Below are 18,885 nucleotides of genomic sequence, written 5' to 3'. Positions count from 1 at the left end.
CCAAGTTAAAGAAAAAAAAAAACCGCGCGCGAGAAGAGACCATTGCGAGTGGAAGAAGTGAGGTTAGCACAAGGGAAGGAATCTTGAAACCCAGTGTGTGTCCGCGCGGCGTTGGGCCCCGCCACCTCGCCATGGGGCTTTGGTGTCCTTAACACCAAGCGGCGTCAAAGCTAGGGGTGGGGGAGTGGTCATTAAAAAAGAGCTTCCCTCGTCTTTCTCTGGAAGAGTCAGAGTCCGCCCTTCCCTGGCTCGGCCGCGCCTGCTGATTGGGGTGATGAAGGGATCTCCCTTTTTTTGCAATGGGGGTGGGGAGATGATGGGGACAGCTGAAAAGATATCTGCCCTCTTCATGTGCAGAAAGGGAAAAAACATGTTCCAAGCGCATTCTTGCCACTCTCAGGCAGCCAGTAGGTGGGAATGTTAGAGGCGGACAGGACAGTGGGTGCACCCCCCCTCCTTCCCAAACGCGCACCCCTGCGCAGGGAGATGCGGCGGCGCAGGGAAAGCCAGGCGCTTGCAAACCGCGGACGCGGGTTTCTCCCAACCGGTGTTGCTAGAAATAAAATGCCGCCTTTCTGTGTAATGGAAACTCCCGAAATCCTTACTAGCAACGAGAGTAAAGCAGGAAGTAGATACCTCCATTTCTTCCACGATGACCCCTCTATTCTCTGCGAACGCAGAGAACAAATTGGGGCACCGTTTGCCACCACTCCGCCCCTCGCCAGAGCCGCTTCGGAGAAAGGACGGCTGGAGCGGAATGGGCAGAGGGGAAAACTGTGCGGTGCGGCTTTGGCGTTGAGGCGGGGGAGCAGGAGGGGTCCACAGCCCAGATCACGGAGGCGTGCTGCCCTGGGGCCAGGCAGGGTATGTCCAAAGATCGTTCAAACATTGACTCCTCTAAGGCCCAAGCCGTTCCAAATTGGCTGGCCTGGTATCCCTCCTGGAAAGCAAGGAAGGAGGGAAGAAGAGAAGGAAAAAATCGAAGAAAAGTGCGGAGAGGAGGGGCCGCAGGGAGGGAAGGCGAGAGAAGGGAAGGCAGAGAGAGAGAAAGACACACACACACACAAAGGTAAATTCCCCTCAGGGCACACAGCGTGCCTTTTCAGGTTTAGTCTTCCAACCCTGGAAGAGCCTTCTCAGAAATCCTGAGATGACAGGATATAATTTTTTATGCTCTAAGCGCCCCCCTCAAAAAGGCTGTTTTGCCACATTTATTGCTGCTGACTTCCTTGCTGTAAAATATTTCACATGCAGCTCGTAATTTCCAACACAGGATTTCCCTTGGTATTCTAAGAAAATAGAGTCAGGTGGACCAAAGGACAGACAACCAGAAAAGACACCTACAATTCAGGCCTAGGAGCACAGCTTTAAACCAGACTGTAGCTCTGGTCACACCGTTGATAGTCACATGCAGAGGTGCAAGGAGAAGGAAGGGACAGAGGGCACTGTGACTGCAAGTCTTTCCTCTCTGCCCCAAAGAGGGTTTCACGAAGGAGGAATTCTCCCCCCCCTCAAAACAGATTCCATTTTTCATCATTTGGAACTTGCTTTGCCACTGTTTCTGTAAAAGCAAAGCAGAGGAAGCTCCTTCCTGAAAAAAAAACTATACAGTAGTAAAGAGGATAGAGGAAAAACATTTAAATTAAGAATATTATCTTACACACAATGAAATCAACACTGCTTCATTCCTTCCTTTCCCCCACCCTGAAGATCCCTCTCTTGGCAATTCTCTCTCAAAGGGAGAAAGAATTCCGCCCCCCCCCATGCCCTGCTTGGCCTACTGATTTAGATCCATCATTGTTCTCAATCTCTAGAGAGATGTTTTCATCTCTCTAAAAGAGCCCAGGCAAATGTATAATCATACTCCCAAGGAGTTCAAGGCTCTACTATTTGCCATGCCCCAAACATTTCAGATTTTTAAGAAAATGTAAGAGGAGTGAGGAAGGAGAGATTTTTTTCCTTTTCTTTCTTTTCCTTTTCTCATCTCTGGAAGCTCCCTTTGAAGGGTAATTTGTCTAATTGCTCTAGCACTACACAGAGGCTGAGGTGGGGGGGAAGTAGTTCTCCATGATAATTGCTTTGAGCTTAGAATTTAGAGGCGTTACTGAGGGATTTCTGTAGCCTTCTCACTCACATACAGGGTGGGAGGGATGTATTTTGATTTCAGCATTACTTTCTACCTGAAACAATTTTAGTTTAAACTTAAACTTATCTAAAGGTTTTTTTGTGGCTAGGCCAAAAACCACCTAAATATACATATGATATGGCAGTACTATAAGCATGCCACATACATATATAGACATAAGGTACAGCATCCAACATAGGCACATATACAGTCTGCATGCATGTAGCTCCTGACTTTTTTCTTTTGCCTTGTTAGACCTCTGAAGAGCTTCTTTATTTAATTGCCTTCATAGAGCTTCACTAGCCAGTTATCAGGGGGAAAACGTATTGCTTTTCAGAAACATTGTGCTTTCATGGTCGAAATAATTTTATTTATCCAGAATATACAGTTTAATTCCTCTATCTACACTTATTTACATGGTTAAAATAACATTGAAAAAAGTCTTTTGAAAAGTTGAGGTCATAGATTTCAAGGCACCATTGATAGTGTCCACAGTTGCGCAAAAAAAGTTCGTCTGTAAAAAAGGGGGAGGGGAGGAGAGGGTCCTTTGAAATGCAATAACTTACATGCAAAAAAAGCTTTACACATGAATCTTTTCTGTTTCCGTTTTCCAAACTTCCCCATATGAATTCCTTTCTTTATGATATTCTAAAACAGCAAAACACAGTAGTCCCAAAGACGAGAGCAAGAGAGAGCGGCCCATCTAATAAAGTGTCCCAGAGGCCAGCGCCAGCGGGTGCTGTAAGGAGCCGGGCGGTGGCAGGTGGGAATTGATTGAGCTGGCTGCGCTTGGATACCAGGACGCGGAGTTCTCCAGGTAGCTGGACGCGGGGGACTGGTTGGAGGCCGGAGGGTGGGCATGAGGGTGGTGGCTGAGCGAGCGGGACGAGCCCTGGGGCTCCCACACCGCTGGAGACTGCGGCGAGTTACACGCCATTGGGTCGCTGGAGCTGGGACTGTGCTCCGGGGGCATCTCCCCGTTTTTCATGATCTTCTTGATCTTGGATCTTTTGTTCTGAAACCAGATTTTCACCTGGGTGGGGGAACAAAGGCACACGTTACCGGGGCACTCAGAGGTTGCCGGCGCCTTCCCCAGGGCGGCTACTGGAGGCATCTTCCGGCCCCCAGGCCGCCTGGCTCTGCAGTCTCCCCGCCGCTCGCCGCCTACGGCCAAGAAGCTGGGCCTGAGGCAAACTGTGGAGCCCTGGCCTCAGCGGGCGCCCTGCCCGTCTCCGCGCGCACCGGCCACTGCGAGGGCACGACCCCAAGGCTTTTGTCTTTTGTTCGGGCTGGGGGAGGGGGCGCGAGCGCGGCGGGGGTGCGCCCGAGTGTCCCCGGCGGCGTGCGCGCACGTGTAGGCCTGCGCTGGGCTCGGAACGCGGCGCCACGAGGGTCTCCGAAACAATGGCGGGAGCCTGGCGGGGAAGGGGCGGGGGTCGCTACGCGCGCACGTGTGGAGGGAAAGGAGCGATCCTCAACCTCCCGCCCGGCTCGGCTCACTGCTTCCTTCTCCTCTGTCAGGCCGGAATCCGCCTGCAGATGCGGGCGTACGCTAGCTACCACAGGCCCCGGCTGCGTTAGAGGAGCGAAGGGAACCGACAATCCAGGAAGATTGCCCCGTACAACAGCGCCCCCCACCTCGCGACCCTCAGGCTGCTGAGGCCTGAAACTCCCGCAGGCCCAGAGCTGGACCCTTCGGTTTCTCCCGCTCAAAGCGACCTTCTCAGCCTTTGCTGGCCTGAGACCACCGCGACGCCACCAGGCCCTGTTCACCCCAGGGAGGCTCCACATTGTGAAGAGAAACAGATAAGCTTGGAGGCGACACGGTCATAGAAATGCCCCCGCCCCCCGCCCTTGTTTCCAACCTAAGATATGGGCATCCCGCCCCCGGAGGCCGATGCGGGCACCTCTCCAGACAAACGGTGCATCCCATGTCCGCCGTCACATGACGGCGACACAAGGCCTGACTCCTGGAAGGCGCAGGGGCTGGTGTCTTTCTGTCTGTTAGTTTCTCCCGGGTATTAACGAATCGGCTCCAGCGCGTCGGGGCCACACCGCGCGGCCCAGCCAGGCCTGCCGCCTAGGCGGGCCCCGTGCGCCACCGCGGCCCGACTTACCTGCGTTTGTGTCAGTCCCAGCGAGGCGGCCAGCTCGGCGCGTTCAGGCAGGGCGAGGTACTGAGTCTTCTGAAACCTTCTCTGTAATGCGGCCAGCTGAAAGCTGGAATAAATAGTCCTGGGTTTACGAACTTTCTTTGGTTTGCCATTCACCATCCTCACCTCGGGCTCGGCCACTTCTTTCTCTAAATAATCAAAACAGACTCGGTTAGAGCTTGTTCCCAGACAATGGCCTTTTTGCAGAACGGCCTCAAATATAGTCCTTGAGTTTCTTACCATGCCGATCTTCACTCTCTCTCCATATTATCACCTTTGCTTTTCAAGACCCAGAGAAATATGTCCCTCCCTTAAATCATGGAAAAACGGGGTGGTCTCTGAATTCCTACTCTGTTCATTCAGATACATTTGTGTAACACGCTTTGTACAGCACAGCTTCCTTCTCGGCTTCCGGGATTCAGCCCTTGCGGTGATTCCTACCTACCCAACATTTGCTTTTATGCCCACCCTGCGCTCTCCTGCGTTTCTGGGATGAGAACAGCCCCCCCCCCGGGGATTCCAGGGTAGGGGGCGGCAGGCCGTGACCTCGTTTCTGTCGGCGTCTGTTCGGGCGCCCGCAGAGACCAGACGCATGGGCAGGGAAGACGCTAACCGAGGTCTCTAAAGTTCAAAGACCCACAAGCAAACTGTGCTCCTTCACTTCTGCAGCAAGCGGTCGGGGCCGCCGCAGACAGAGAGCCGATTATGCAGCCCCCATAATCTCACTGCAGATCTGCGAGGGCACAGATGTGTCTGGTTTCTTTTGCAAATAGACTTAATATGTTCTTGGCCCCCCCCCAAAAAAAATCTTCCACTTATGCACGAAATGCGGAGACAGTGAAAGTAACGAATACACCCCACCCCCGGGCTCTTTTTTAAAGTTCAGCAAGAGGCACACATTGAAAAGGAATCGGTGGAGGGGGTGTTTTCGTAGGAAAGGGGCGGCAAGTCAGGACCAATTTCTCACTGTCTTGAGCACTAGGGTGGGTGGATGGGGTGGAGACTTTCTAAAGGCGTGTTTTACAAACGTGCCCTGGGGCCACAAGTCCCCTTCCCCAAAAAGTACCACATTTCAGACCGAGTAGAGAACTTCTCCTGGGTGTCCCTGCGTGTGTGTGTGTGTGTCTGTGTGTGTGTGTGTCAAGCTCCTGGGAGAGGAAGGGTGGGGGATGAGTGCTGTGGTCTGCCAGAGTAGGGGATGCTAATATTAGCAGGATTATTAATGTGCTGGTGGGATGAGATCAAACCTAACCAGTAAAACCTCTCCATGGAGACTTCATTCCTTTCTTATACCGCCAAAGCTCACTAACCCTCTTAAACTCTCTAAGTTTCAAGATGAACTAAAAAGGAGGAGATGGGGAGAAGGGGAAAGACAAATTTTAGGCACCTATGGAGAGAGGAGGAAAAAAAAATCCCTCCTACAACGTGACCCCTCGGCAACCCTCCTCCACCTTTAAATGGCTTTTTGTTTTTGGAAATGCCTTGGATAAACCGCAAAGCTCTCCGCGCGCTCTTCTCCGGCGGGACTACAGCTCCCCAAACCCCCATCCCTACCTGGCGCGCCCGGGGCACCAGCACCAGGCTAGTTCGAGGCGGCTCCCAGACCAGTCTCGACTGAGTCTTTGAGGCAGGCTTTCACTCCCACTCGCACCAATCCAGCACGCTTACCGAAATGTCCAACAACTAACCTCCTTTATTACGCAAACGCCACTGGGGCTGCTTGATTCATTCTTCTCTCCACCCCTACCCTCTTTGCAGCCTAGCTGGCTTCCTGGCCAGGAAATCTGGGAATCCAGCGACTGAGGGGCTCTAGAAGGTGCCTGAGGAGAGAGACGCTAGTTCGAACCCCTGCAGGGTTCTTCCACTAAGAATTTCTAAAATTCTGGCCCGAAAACCTCTCTAGGTTGCAGGATCCGGGCCCCCACTGCCTTCTGCCGGGTGCGCCCCTACTGCAGTGGACAGCGTGGTCCCCAATCTACCACCCGATCTCGCACCCTCGAGTCCGGGACCCCTTGCATATGCCTTCCGCCCCTCGCCCGAGTACCTGGCTGGCTGGTGGCGCTCGGGACGCGGTTGTAGGCGCCGCCGTACTGGTGGTAGGAGCTAGCGTAGCTGTAGTCGGCGTAAGCTTTGGCTGGGTAGCTCCCGGCGGAGCCGTTCACGCCGTGGTACTGATACTGGTAGGGGTTGAGCGCTTTGCCGTAGGAAGCCGAGGTAGGAGAGCAGTAGCCGTGCGGGGCACCCCCCGTGGGACTGTAGTAGTCGGAATCGGTGGCTGAGGACTCAGGCAAAGTTGGCGATTCCTGAGACGGATGGTGCATGGCTGCGGACGTCTGGAACGGAGCTTGGAAGTCGCCGGATCGGATGCTGGGGACCCTTCTGTCAAACACTCCTGTCATCGCTCACTGGCGGCGGCGGCAGCGGCTGTGCTTGCTGCTGTGGCGGCGGCAGCTGCCTGAGTTGGCTGTGGGGCTGCTCTGGTCTAAGCAGACATGGCTGTGGGAGCGAGGGAGGAGGAGGAAGAGGAGGAGGAGAGGAGGAGGCGGTAGCCGCGGCGAGGAGGAGGCTGGGAGTCGTGGAGTCTCTGTCTCCGGCCGGCTGACTGCTGGCTGAGGCGCAGCACAGCCTTGGTTAAATCCTTAATTGCGCGCTTACGCACAGCGGGGTGGATCGGGTTCCATTGGCCAGGGCCTCGGGAGCAGCAGCAACACCCTAACTCGTCCAACTAGTTTTAGCACAACAAAGCATTGCTTAAAAAAGGGGGGGGAGGGGAAATGGAGTGGGGGGAGTGTGTTTGTGTGTGTGTGTGTGTGTGTGTGTGTGCGCGCGCGTGTGTATGTGTGTTTTTGCTTGTAGGGGGAGGGGGGGTCTCAGTCAATCTGTTTTTAGTGAGTGCCAAAGAGAACGCAGAAGCCCCAGCACCCAGCTCTGTGATGTCTGGAGACAATGTGTTCCAATCAGCAGCCTCAAAAGTGCATGTTCGGGGATGAGGTCGGTGACTGTTTTTCCTTGCTCCCCATCTCCCCGCCCCCATGGGCCACACCAAGGACGCCTGTAGAAATGAACACTGATAATGACATGGGGAGTCACGGGGGATGTAGGGTGAAGGCAAAAAGGAACAGAGAACAGTATTTTTTTAGTGGAGTGTTGGGAAGCACTTATAACTTACATGTGTTGAAAATTTGTGACTTGGGAAAAAAAGACAACTTCCTTTGCAGAAGATGAGTATCTCTCAGACATGGGCTGGTTAGGGATGCCCAAGAATGCACACTGCCCATTCAGCGGTTAATGACAGAGAGAATTCTTGCACCTAAAACAATCACTTTAAAATATCACTGTCTTAAGCACAAATAACTGAATGACACCTAAATCATCATTTCTGGCTACCATGAAGAGCCAGCAGTCCTACTTATTCCCATCTATTTGGAACCCATTGGAATAGGGTCTGTTAGTGTGTTCAGTGGCCAAAGACTCCTGCAAAAGTGAACTGATCCTCCTATGATCTGTCATGCCTCCAGCGACAAATGGGAATGCCTAGATGAGAAAGGAGACAAGGATCAAAGCCTTTCTGGGAAGGCGGATGATGCCCACTGATTTTCCCCTTCTGACTCCAAGGATGTGGAACCCAAGGCCCAGCCCCTCCATTCCCCAGGCCCGGGTTCCTGTACCCTCTCCTCTTTATTTCCTGCGGGGTAAACGTCTTAGCTCACATGCAAAGGGAGAAAAGAGTCAAGAATCTTACTCTAGGTATACACGGTTTAAAGTTTGCTTTTTCATGATGTGCTACTGGTGATCCAGCTAGGACCTTAGAAATTTAACATGAGTCTCTCCCGCTCCCTATTTCCACTCTCCTCAAACAGGCGAATCCGGGAGCTGGATCCTGATTTGGAGCCTTCCAGCATCTTCTCCTGGGGGGTGGGGGGGGGTCCAAGAGAACTCGGGAGCTCCATCGGATATCCAGGGTGGAACTATCTGGCCTCCCTCCCTTTCTTCCCTCAACCCAAGAAGAAAGCCTCTGCATTAGTTGTGTCTAGTGTTGGTTTAGCCTTATATTGGCTGTGCAGCTACTTGGCCCAAAACAAGGCAGGGAGAGCTGGGGTGTCTGGAACGTGATGCCAGCCGGGCTCCGGAACTCTCGGCGGCTAACGGGCACCAACTCTCTGCCTCTGCCGTCTGGTCGCCATAAAACCGCAGCTATTGTCGCCCTTCCTTTGGGGGAGACTTCAGCGCTGGGCGCGCACAGGGAAGCCGGTGTCCCAGACCATCCTTCTCTCCCTGGGCCGAGTCGCCTGCTTGGGGCCTGAGCTGTCCTGGACTTCTCCTCCCAGATAGACCTGAGGTAAACGGCCGCAGCCGCCCGCCGGCCCTGACCCGCTCGCTGTCCATTTCACCGTCTGGATTTAGGTTGTGAGGACCTACGAAGCGGCGGGGGAAACACTGCTGACCCCGTGGAGCTGTGGTCCTGGTTTCTGCTCAGAAGTTCTCCGGTACCTATTGAGTCACATGACACCTATCCTGCCATTAATTACGTGAATGGCTTCCTCAAATCAAAGCAAGGGACAGTGCGAAGCGCCCCCCAGCAAGGGCCAGTGGTCAGGGAGCCAGGCCGCCCTTCCTCTGGTCCCCCATCCTCGACCCTTTTGGTTTAATAGAGACTTAAGAGTTGCAATGTGGAGGGAAATAAAGTCAACGCCGTTATGCTAAACAGGGCTAGCGATACCTTTTACAGCTTGCTGAGAAGGTAGATGCCAACCAGGATGGGACTGGAAGCTTCTGGATTTGGGTAATATTTAGAAGTTCGGGATCCGGTTGAACATAACGTTACCATGTTAAGTTAGCTCTAGACCTTGCTAAATTTCATTCCCCCGCCCCACACGTCGTACACCCCGAGGTCAAAACAGACATTGTCTCCCACATTTTATAAAAGGCAGAAAGAAGTGGGGCGGGAGTGAAGAATGTAACTTCTTTGTTTCAATTTCTAAAGTGTTATGACGTTGGCCCTCGCGCAGACTTGAGCCACGAGTGCAAAATCGGCCTCTGGGTGAGGCCAAATCTTGGCGTGTCCCCGAAGGTCCAGAGCCTCAAAACTTTCTTGACTTTGTTCAGCTTTTCTGGGTTGACCCCTCTCCCCTCCCACACCCTTCCCTTAAAGGCAGCGGAGAGGGAACGGGAGCGCTGAGTTGAAAGCAGCCGGGGTCTGTGCGCAGCACAGTTTCATTTCATTGCACAATGTAGTCCTTGCGGCTCTGTGCACGGCGGGCTCCGCTGCGGGCCTGGCTGCGACTTCCGACCCATGCTCAAGGCACACGCGCGCCGGGCATCGGTGCTCTGGGGCAACAACTTTTGCTGGGGCTGTGAGGTAGTCCTGACACCAAGGCCTCGAGCTTTGTCCTAAAGCCAGCGGGCCGGACGCTGTTGTCTCTCAAAACCCACCGACAGACTCAGCCGTGGAGACGTGGCCCTACGGCGTCAAACTCTTTCAGCAGTGCCCTCCCCACTGAGACACGTAGGAAGAATGTGAGTAATTTCATCTCATAGTAGCCGAATCTGCAAAGGGGTTGGGGTGGGAGTGTGGGGTGGGAAACCCTAAGGAGAAGTGCAAGCCTTTACCACGAGCGCCACCCAGTGTCCTCGAGGAACAGCGCGCAGACGGCAAACTTCCCAAGCTCAGTCACTGGCCGGACAACGCTGGCAGGTCCTCCCTGTTCCAGTCCACTACCAGGTGGCTTTCGCTCTCTCTGCTTCCAATAGATCTTTCCACTCTCATGCCCTTTCCTTCCTTTCCTTTGCTCCTTGCACATTCATACTATTGCTCTCCCTTCCTGTCAGCTCACCTTTTTCTGGGTCTCAGCGTGGGGCCACCTCCCTCATTTCCTCCAGATTCCTAGGTGTAGCCTTCTGTTCAATCTCCCCACCTGGGGTGACCAGAAGACATCGATGATGACCCTTTTTTCCCGAGACAGTTCTGAGGAAGCAGGCCCCCCTCTGGCTAGATGAGGTGCTCTGGAGACTTCTGGTCATTACCTACTATGGACTGGAAAGATAGTGCCACTGTGAGTGTGTAGGGAGACTGTGATGGAAGGGAAGACAGATAATTTTGATAGCAGCATGAACTCAGTTTCCCCTTTTTAGCCTATCTGGGAATCTATTTACTCCTAGGTGTGCCATAAGTAGAACCCATTTCCTTTGGGCTTGAGGTTCAGACAATTCAATGTACTTGACAATATTTAATTTATGAACGTAAGATCTTTTCAGTATAGAAAATTTCATTTATTTAAAACATTCATTGTACACAATTGGATGCACACAATTCTGGTAGATATAAGACCCTGTAATATGATGTAGCACTTTATGCACACCTGATATAAACAATGCTTTCTGACTTTAGAATTTCTATCAGTAGAATACCTGTCTTTCAAAAGTCCTGTTCTTGGGCTGAGGTTTCTTTTTATTTGCAATGCTATATCCATTACTTTTTAAAATCTGTCCACTGAAAAATGCTCTTAGGGCAGTTCACTATTATTATGTCTTTATTGATCATGGTCCATAAAGCACTTTTTATCCCAAACAAAGCTGGTTAAATCATACATTTTGTGAAGGTAATCATTTTATTCACAATGGAGCTGCAGTTATCTTTGAGCTAGGGCACTGAGACCATTTAATAACTTAAGGTAACAGCCCTGAAATATTCAATATGATGTTTGTATAGAAAAGACATATTTCCATGAATTCAGGTGAGATTAAAAAAACAGGAATGAGGGTTGCATAAGTAGTGAAGGCTTTCAAAACTACAACAAGCTGTCAGTCGTTGGTTTTTGGCAGTGCAGCGGAATGGCTTTTGTCTCCCAACAGAGAACCTGGCACCCTGACTTGGAATTGACATTTGCAGGCGGTTCATCTTCTAAGATAGCTAAACTGTTTAATTTCCCATCTATGTTCAAAGTTCTTCCCATCCCCTTATGAGGCTGAACTAACCAGGCCCAAGCCAAAATGCTTCAAAGTCCGTATGAATTGAAAATGAGCTCATCTAGGGAGGAAGAAGATGAGAAAGGGGTGTGAGGAGGTGATGAAAAGAATAAATGATAAGAAAGAAGACTTCCTCCCATGCTGAAATTAATTATAATATCCCCTTGCCCTCCAGAAAAATGTGTTTGGAGTTAAGGAGCATCTCCAACAAAGTAATCTCAAAGGATTCACTAGTAGGCAATTATATAAATATTCTGAATAAATTAAAAATCCCCAGAGGGGAAAACTATTTTCCACTTAATTCCAACCTAATAGGATTTTTCAGTTTATTTCCAAATGATAGGGCAGATCATAGACTTCTACACGTTTTGTTTTTGTAATTAAGACATTAAAATATGTTTATTCATTTAACTTAAACATAACTAGCTAGGAAAAGGCCTTAAGTATCCACTCAAATCTATTCTCTATGAGGCGAATTTAATATACCACAGCTGAAAACACTTCAAGTTCATCTAAGTAGGAAGTAAATGGGATTATATTATTATATGTCTTTGCAAATTGAAATTGAGTCATATTCTCCATCCTAAACTCAGATTTCATCTTCTTGAAAGGAAGATTTGGCTGTGATACTATTTACAAAACCTTTATTCTTCTTAAAGATATATAAATATTCCAATTAAAAAATACCCCTTATGGAGTTAAAAGAAAAGTAATTGGCAGACAGGAATTCAGAGCAATGATCCAGCTCTGGCAAGGAAATATCATGAGTGAAGCTTAAGTCATCTTAAGTAACATCCTAATTCCAAGATCAATTTAGAATTTTAAAGTTCATTGATCCTAAGCCACTGTAATTTACAATCTGACAACACTGCATGCAAAGATGTAGAAAACCAATTCTAAAGTCAAATCCATTTAGGTTATTCAAACACTGTGAACTGGGTAAAACCTGGCCCACAACATACATGCACAAAGGCAGATAGTATAATTTTATAGGCATCTTTGCACTCTGCCTTAATTATATCATTTTAATAGCTTAAAACAAATGGCAAGAAAATACAAAACCTTTTCTACAGCTGTATTTACTACCTTATACCTTTTATAAAGAAAGAAATTTCTTAAACAGGCAACCCCAGCCTGAGATAAGAGGTTTCCCTGCTGTGTTACACAGCACAATCAGTCAAAGGCACAGTGCCCACCTGGACTTGAATCCCTCTGTGCTCTTGCAGAAGAAAATTAAGGCAACAGAAAGGAAAAGTCAATAGCTTTCCAAGTGAAGTGTAGCTGAGACAGCAATGGAGTCACTTTTTAAAATTGTGGGCAGAAAAGATCAATTACTTGCAGCCAGAATCTTAGTAATACTCAACTTATGTAGCTCATGGACAGTTAAGCAAACTTTTATTAAATGCTTTTTTACTATTAAGTCTTCAGCTTTATTTTATTCACTCTTTCAACACAGCAGGCTCTTAGATGGTGCATGTGGCAAAGTATAATAAATATATACATTCATATAATTTATTGCTACATCCTGGTTTGTAATTCTGGGCATGTAAGTGCATGTGCCCAATAGTTTCTGCATTCTCACAGTCCCCCCAATCAACTGATGTATGCATTTCAGTTGGTTACCTAGGAAATCAACTTTGGTTGCTGTTATAACTTTTCAACAGACCTCACTTTATAGGCAACCTACTATGTGCCTGCATGTACTACTGTTAGTCTAAAATGAGGTTTAGGGATGTCTAGAATTTTTCTTACAAGTTCCAGGAATCCTTGGAGCTATAGAAGGGAAAGATACTTCTTATGACACTCTGGACTTCAGCTAGCCACAGAATATATAAGGACATTGGGTTAAATACTTTTCTGAAAAAAAATATTGAAGGTGGAAAGCAACAAGTCAAACAAATATTAGACACAGGCAAGAGTAGGTATATTCATACATGAAAAAATTCAGAATGTATTATTGGATGCACCTTCTTTCCCTACATCTTTTCATTGCCTTCTTTGTTGAGTCTCTAGCTGCTTCAAGGGTGTACTGCTTTATAGCTTTTTTTACACTTGCCATCCACACTTTCAAAGACATTAGGGTTATGTTATAGAGTAATTGTGCTAGGTCACTGGCAGTTAACCTGCATAACAAACTTGGAAAAGATAGGGAGAATTTTTAGCATTGAGCAAAATAGATGAACCAGAGATCATCTTTGTTTCAGTCATAATACTTTTAATAGAAGGGAAACTATCTAATAATTAAAATTGCTTGGTTATTTTTACTTACCTATAAGAAGAATGGGAGAGATTAGAAGAGAAATAGGCAGAAGAACAGAAAGCAAAAAGAGAGAAACAGAACTAACCTGCTTTCCCTGAATTAGAATAATCACTGAGTGATGTTAGGAAAAATCACCAGTCCACCCAAGGATTGCCTTTTGGAGAACACTTCTCATAGAAGTTGGCATGAATGGGACAGTAGGTGCTAACGATTGTTCGCTTCTTTGTGACTTTCTTTTACTAGGGTCATTAAAATACAACCTGGCCCTAAATATTACAGTTTAGGAAAAATGTTCTCTAATATGTTATTGGGCTCCAATCCTCTTCACAGTGTGATGGTGAACATTTGGCATGCCTTCTGCAAATTTTATAGACCTTTAAATGAGTTTTCCCAAAGGGATTTCACATATAATTCACTTCTACTTTCACAGTAGCCTTGAGAAGTAGCTGCATCAGGCTGTTATGGGTGGTCCTCAACTTTTATATATTTATCTTTCATTTAACTTGAACTTGCTCATATTCCATATTGGCATTCCTACTGCACCCTTTATTGGTGGGTTTGAGCAGTGATGTGGTGGCACTGCCTGCCAGCCACTGCTGTTGGGAGTAAAGTACCTGCCTTTGAGGACTGATGTGAACATTGCCAAGTGTGTGCCCCCTCTGGCCCACACTATAACTGGAAATATCCAGGCATGCAATTGCTGGCTCAGGGTGGGGCTGCCATCTCCCCTTGTCTGACTGAGTCCAGCTTTCCTCCCTATTGCCTTCCTTGCAACTCTTACTTTCTCCACGGTCATGGAGGCTAAACACTGGGCTTGCCAAACCTTCTGCTCCGGGCTCTGTAGGTCAGGTCAGTGTGTTCCTGAAAAAGGGAGATGCCTGGCTGAGCTCTCTCATGTCCATGAAAGACAAATGGCCACTTTGCCTGCTCTCCGGGTAGTTAGGCCAGAGGGAGGTAGAGGTTTGGGAATAGATGTCCACCTTTGAATATATTTGTTTTTGAATAAAAGTTACTATTTGGGCCAGGCACGGTGGCTCATGCCTGTAATCCTAGCACTCTGGAAGGCCGAGGCAGGCGGATTGCTTGAGGTCAGGAGTTCGAAACCAGCCTGAGCAAGAGCGAGACCCCCGTCTCTACTATAAATAGAAAGAAATTAATTGGCCAACTAATATATATAGAAAAAATTAGTCGGGCGTGGTGGCACATGCCTGTAGTCCCAGCTACTCGGAGGCTGAGGCAGCAGGATTACTTGAGCCCAGGAGTTTGAGGTTGCTGTGAGCTAGGCTGACAGCACAGCACTCTAGCCTGGGCATCAAAGTGAGACTCTGTCTCAAAAAAAAAAAAAAAAAAAAACAACTTACTCCTTGATTACCTGTTTGGCAGATTAATACACTGAGACCCACCAAAAATACATTTTCATAATAATAATACCTTGCATTAACTTAGAGTTTTAAACTTTTTTTAAACCCCAGAGGGTTCTCATATAATTTAATGTTCACTCTCACAGTATTCTTGAGAAGTAAGTAAGGCACGGAGAGACCTGATTTCCTAACTTCTTATTTGATATACACTATATAAAACTGTGTTGCTACCTAAGAGTAGTCAAAATTTTCCCATGGTTAGAATGCTCTATGCATACAAACACAAAAAGAGTTGGTCATAGACCGAAGCAAACTTGATACTCTTTTAATATAAAAAATAGCCATATTAATTAGGCAGTTTCTACATGTTAAATACTTTGTGAATATTGTTTTATTTAACTTTTATAACAGCCTATAAGGAAGTGTCATCATTCTCCTGTTTTATATTGAGGAACATAGGACAGAGAGGTTAAGAAACTTAATTATGATCCTGTGGCTAATAAATTTATTGAGTAGGAAATCTCTAAAACCAGAAATCCCTATACCCTGTGGAAAATAAAAGCAAAGAATTGAGGCTTTAAATACTAGAATAACATTTCTGTTGCTTTGTATTTGTATTCTTAGTCCCTTTCTTTGTATTCTCTTTCTTTGTATTCTTAGTCCTAAAGACGCATACAATAAATTGTGTCTGTTTTAGTTTTAATGGTTTGTTTATACCAACAGTTTCCTTTCCCTTTAATGAGTCTCATGTTTCTTTAGAATCCTATTGTTGGATATTAGCACACACATCTTAGGAAATTGAGTGGAGATATTCTGTATCTCTGAAGTAGAGGGTCTTTAGTATTGGAGCAAGGAAAATTAGGGGGGACATTGCTCTGACATAAAGCTTAATTTCATAACTGATGTTAAATGTCAATGAGCAATTGGCTCCTGGAACTAACTGACGACAAACACACATAGGACTGAGCAGGAGATCTTGTCCCACCATTTGCCTACATTCTTTCTTTTCCCTCCTCTTCTCATTCACATATGTATCTCACACATCTGTTTACAGACTCTTCTGACAAAATTTTCACATAATTCTTATCAAACTTATGTATAAGATGACCATATAATTTATCATCCAAATGGGTCTTTTTTTTCATAAAGAGTTTCTTTACTTATTTAGAGACAGAGTCTCACTCTGTCACCCTGTAGAGTGCCATGGCATCAGCCTAACTCACAGCAACCTTGGCTAATTTTTCTACTTTTAGTAGAGATAGGGTCTCACTCTTGCTCAGGCTGGTCTTGAACTCCTGAGCTCAAGCAATCCTCCTGCATCTGCCTCCCAGAGTGCTAGGATTACAGGTGTGAGCCACCTCACCTGGCCCAAGGCCCAAACTGGGACATTTTTAAAAGTGAAAAGGGGATGGTAAAAAACTAAGACAATAGGATTCATCTGGAATGGTCCTGGCTGAACCTTGATTTTGTGGTATATTTCTAACACTCCCCAAACTCCTTCTGGAGGCTACCTTGAAAGTCCTGTCCAGCAACCTGACAAGGCAGAGATTTTCTAGGTGCCTTGGAGTTGACCTACATGGCTTATAGCTAGCAGGTTAGGAATGGTCAGGCCACCACTTCTGGTCATACAGGCTGTGCACTGCATAAGTGTGCTGTGATGAAGAGGAAATGGGAGCTGAAATCCAACCTGCATCATACTTGCCCAGCCATGTGCTCAGGAGAGGGACTGCATCTGCCCTGACAGAGGTGCCTCTGTTTCTAACTCACACAAAGTTACCACCTGGGCTGGAGGAGTCCTTGAGTATAACAAAGTTCTGTTCTTTGTCTAACTTTTCCCATATTTTTCCTCTATATTCCTTACTTCATTTTGATTATTATCTTTTTAATAGCCTTGACAGAAATTGTGGCTCTGATTTTTAGATCCCTAAATCTGAATCCCTCACATAATAGAAAACTTCAGAGAATTGATACTGGAGGCTTCCAAATGCACAAAAGTATATGGAAAGGTTTTTTCTGCTTTTCAGCTTGGACCTTCCTAAAGCTTTTCAAAATCCGATGTATCTAGAGGACAGATGCTTTTTCCTTTCTGTTGTGAGGTATGCCATGTCTAACAAAGATCTCTGTTACTGCCAAGATTTCTTCAAAGAGTGAAACTTTGAGGACTATTACCTTTCACAAAACTTTTTAAATGTACTCCCTGCCCTTGCAAGAGAAATGACTCTCTGGTGCAATTAACGTTGGACCATAGACCCAAAGAACAATGAATGTTTCAAACACAAATTGCTTTTGAGAAGCATAGTCCTATTTCTGGGCTTGAAGACATTCATGTAGGAAATTAACAGAAAATTTTAATAAAAACTCTTTGGATAAAGAAAATTAGATGAAGAATGCCAGTTTGTCTTTTAAGTTGCTTGAGCAGATCTGTCATAACAGACATTGCCCCAGATTGTGGAACCCTTTCCTTCTAACATCTTTTAATGGTAGTAGAACTTACAATGCCATAATTTCCTTTCATTTTTGACAGTGTTATACTATCTTTATAGACTTACACTGACAGCGTTTCATCTTGACATCATTAGATCATCTCACCTGACTTTTGTATGGCGCACATCATTACATTATGATGGTGCTATACAATTACCAGTGAAATGAATAGGGTATTAACATGATTACTGGAAAAAAAGTTAGCACATACAGATATAGCATTCTGCATTTGAAAGCATTTTATAGCTATTAATTAGTCTGCCCAATGCTCCTGGGATCCAGTGAAACTTACTATTCTTTTTTTTTTTTTTTTTTTTTTTTACCAAGTAGGATAATAAAGGGAGTGATTTAGACAGTGTTACAGGACCGGGCAGTAGCTGAACTTTTCTCAACTTCTTTGGCTCTTTTACGCCTAATAAAGTTGGGTAGAATGATTTGTATTAACTAATTACTGTCTTAAAAGGTCAGAGATGTGAGGAAATTCCACTTAATTTGAGAATTACACTTTTCCTACTTTCCATTTACATGTTTATCATGGCAAGTAATGAGAATCCATTCTTCTATGTTTTGTAAGAGTTTGGGTAGATAAGCATCATCTGGAATTATTTAAAGGCTCCATCTTAACAAAATGGAATTGATTTGGTCTGAGAAAAATCACTTAACTTTTACTCACCCATTAGGAAATTATGTGATCAAAGCATGATATAGAAACAACTTTAGGACTATAGAAATCTTGATCATTGAAAAGCCTTGGTATTTTCTTCATGCTTTTTCCAAAATATCCCACAAAAAAGTGATTTAATAATGACATCTCAGACTTGGGAGACTCAGTGCTGTCTGGGTGGAGTGGGTGTACTGAGTCTTCTTCTAAATCCTGTAATTCGCCCTGATTTCCAATCTTAAGGGGATGAAATAAATTAGTTGTATAACTTGGTCAAAATTTTGTAAACTTTTTGAGCCTCAGTTTTCCCCCTTGTACAATTATGAAGTAAATATGTATTGTAAAGATATTGAGGGTAAGATGAGATGACACATGTAAAACTCTTGGTTCAATGCTTGGCCCTTGTAGACACTCAATAAAGAAGAACACTTCCTATAACTCAAGAGGCCCTGACTGGCCTGGGAACTGGGGCAGAAACTTTGGCGGCTTGAGAGTGGAAATTCTCAGGGGACATTTCGTCACTCTTGGCCCTTCTGCTAGGTTTACACGGCTTGGATAGGGCAATATCCCAGTCTTGGGGCTTCTTATTTTCCCTTCGACATTCTCTGCAATGATTTGGCAGTAAAAGAGAGCAGCATCAGCAAATGGAGCCTGAGGATGAATTAGAACCTGTTTGTCTAATTTTGACTAATATTGTTTTACCCAATTTTCCCCTACCTAGCTACAAAAGGAAATAACCAAATGAGAGGAATACAAAATTTCACTTTAATTGAATAAAGTCTTAATACCTGGAATTACACCTATGTTCTTTTATATGGGCCTATTTGTAGCCATATCTATTTTGTGAAAACTAGTATTTTTAATCAAATGAGCTT

General features: G+C 46.3%; 1 protein-coding gene across 1 annotated transcript; it reads right to left on the bottom strand.

The window, feature by feature from the left end:
* Positions 1–2,473: 2,473 nt before the first annotated feature.
* Positions 2,474–6,885, bottom strand: DLX5 (distal-less homeobox 5). The gene is made up of 3 exons (XM_012757184.2): positions 6,323–6,885; positions 4,243–4,427; positions 2,474–3,158 (listed from the first exon to the last, which is right to left on the bottom strand). Exons 1-3 carry the CDS (start codon positions 6,675–6,677, stop codon positions 2,829–2,831), a joined length of 870 nt encoding a protein of 289 aa, XP_012612638.1. The 5' UTR covers positions 6,678–6,885; the 3' UTR covers positions 2,474–2,828.
* Between the last annotated feature and the right edge of the window lie 12,000 nt (positions 6,886–18,885).

This window comes from Microcebus murinus, chromosome 9 (genome assembly GCF_040939455.1).
Source record: "Microcebus murinus isolate Inina chromosome 9, M.murinus_Inina_mat1.0, whole genome shotgun sequence".
Lineage (NCBI taxonomy): Eukaryota > Metazoa > Chordata > Mammalia > Primates > Cheirogaleidae > Microcebus > Microcebus murinus.
Note: the sequence above shows the minus strand (reverse complement) of the source record. Positions and strands in the feature narration are given on the sequence as shown.

Coding starts and splice junctions, on each gene's coding strand:
- DLX5 (XM_012757184.2), bottom strand. CDS start 6,677: ATGACAGGAGTGTTTGACAGAAGGGTCCCCAGCATCCGATCCGGCGAC. Junction 4,428..6,322: donor GAGCGCCACCAGCCAGCCAG/GTACTCGGGCGA, acceptor TTGATTATTTAG/AGAAAGAAGTGGCCGAGCCC. Junction 3,159..4,242: donor TGGGACTGACACAAACGCAG/GTAAGTCGGGCC, acceptor TCCCCCACCCAG/GTGAAAATCTGGTTTCAGAA.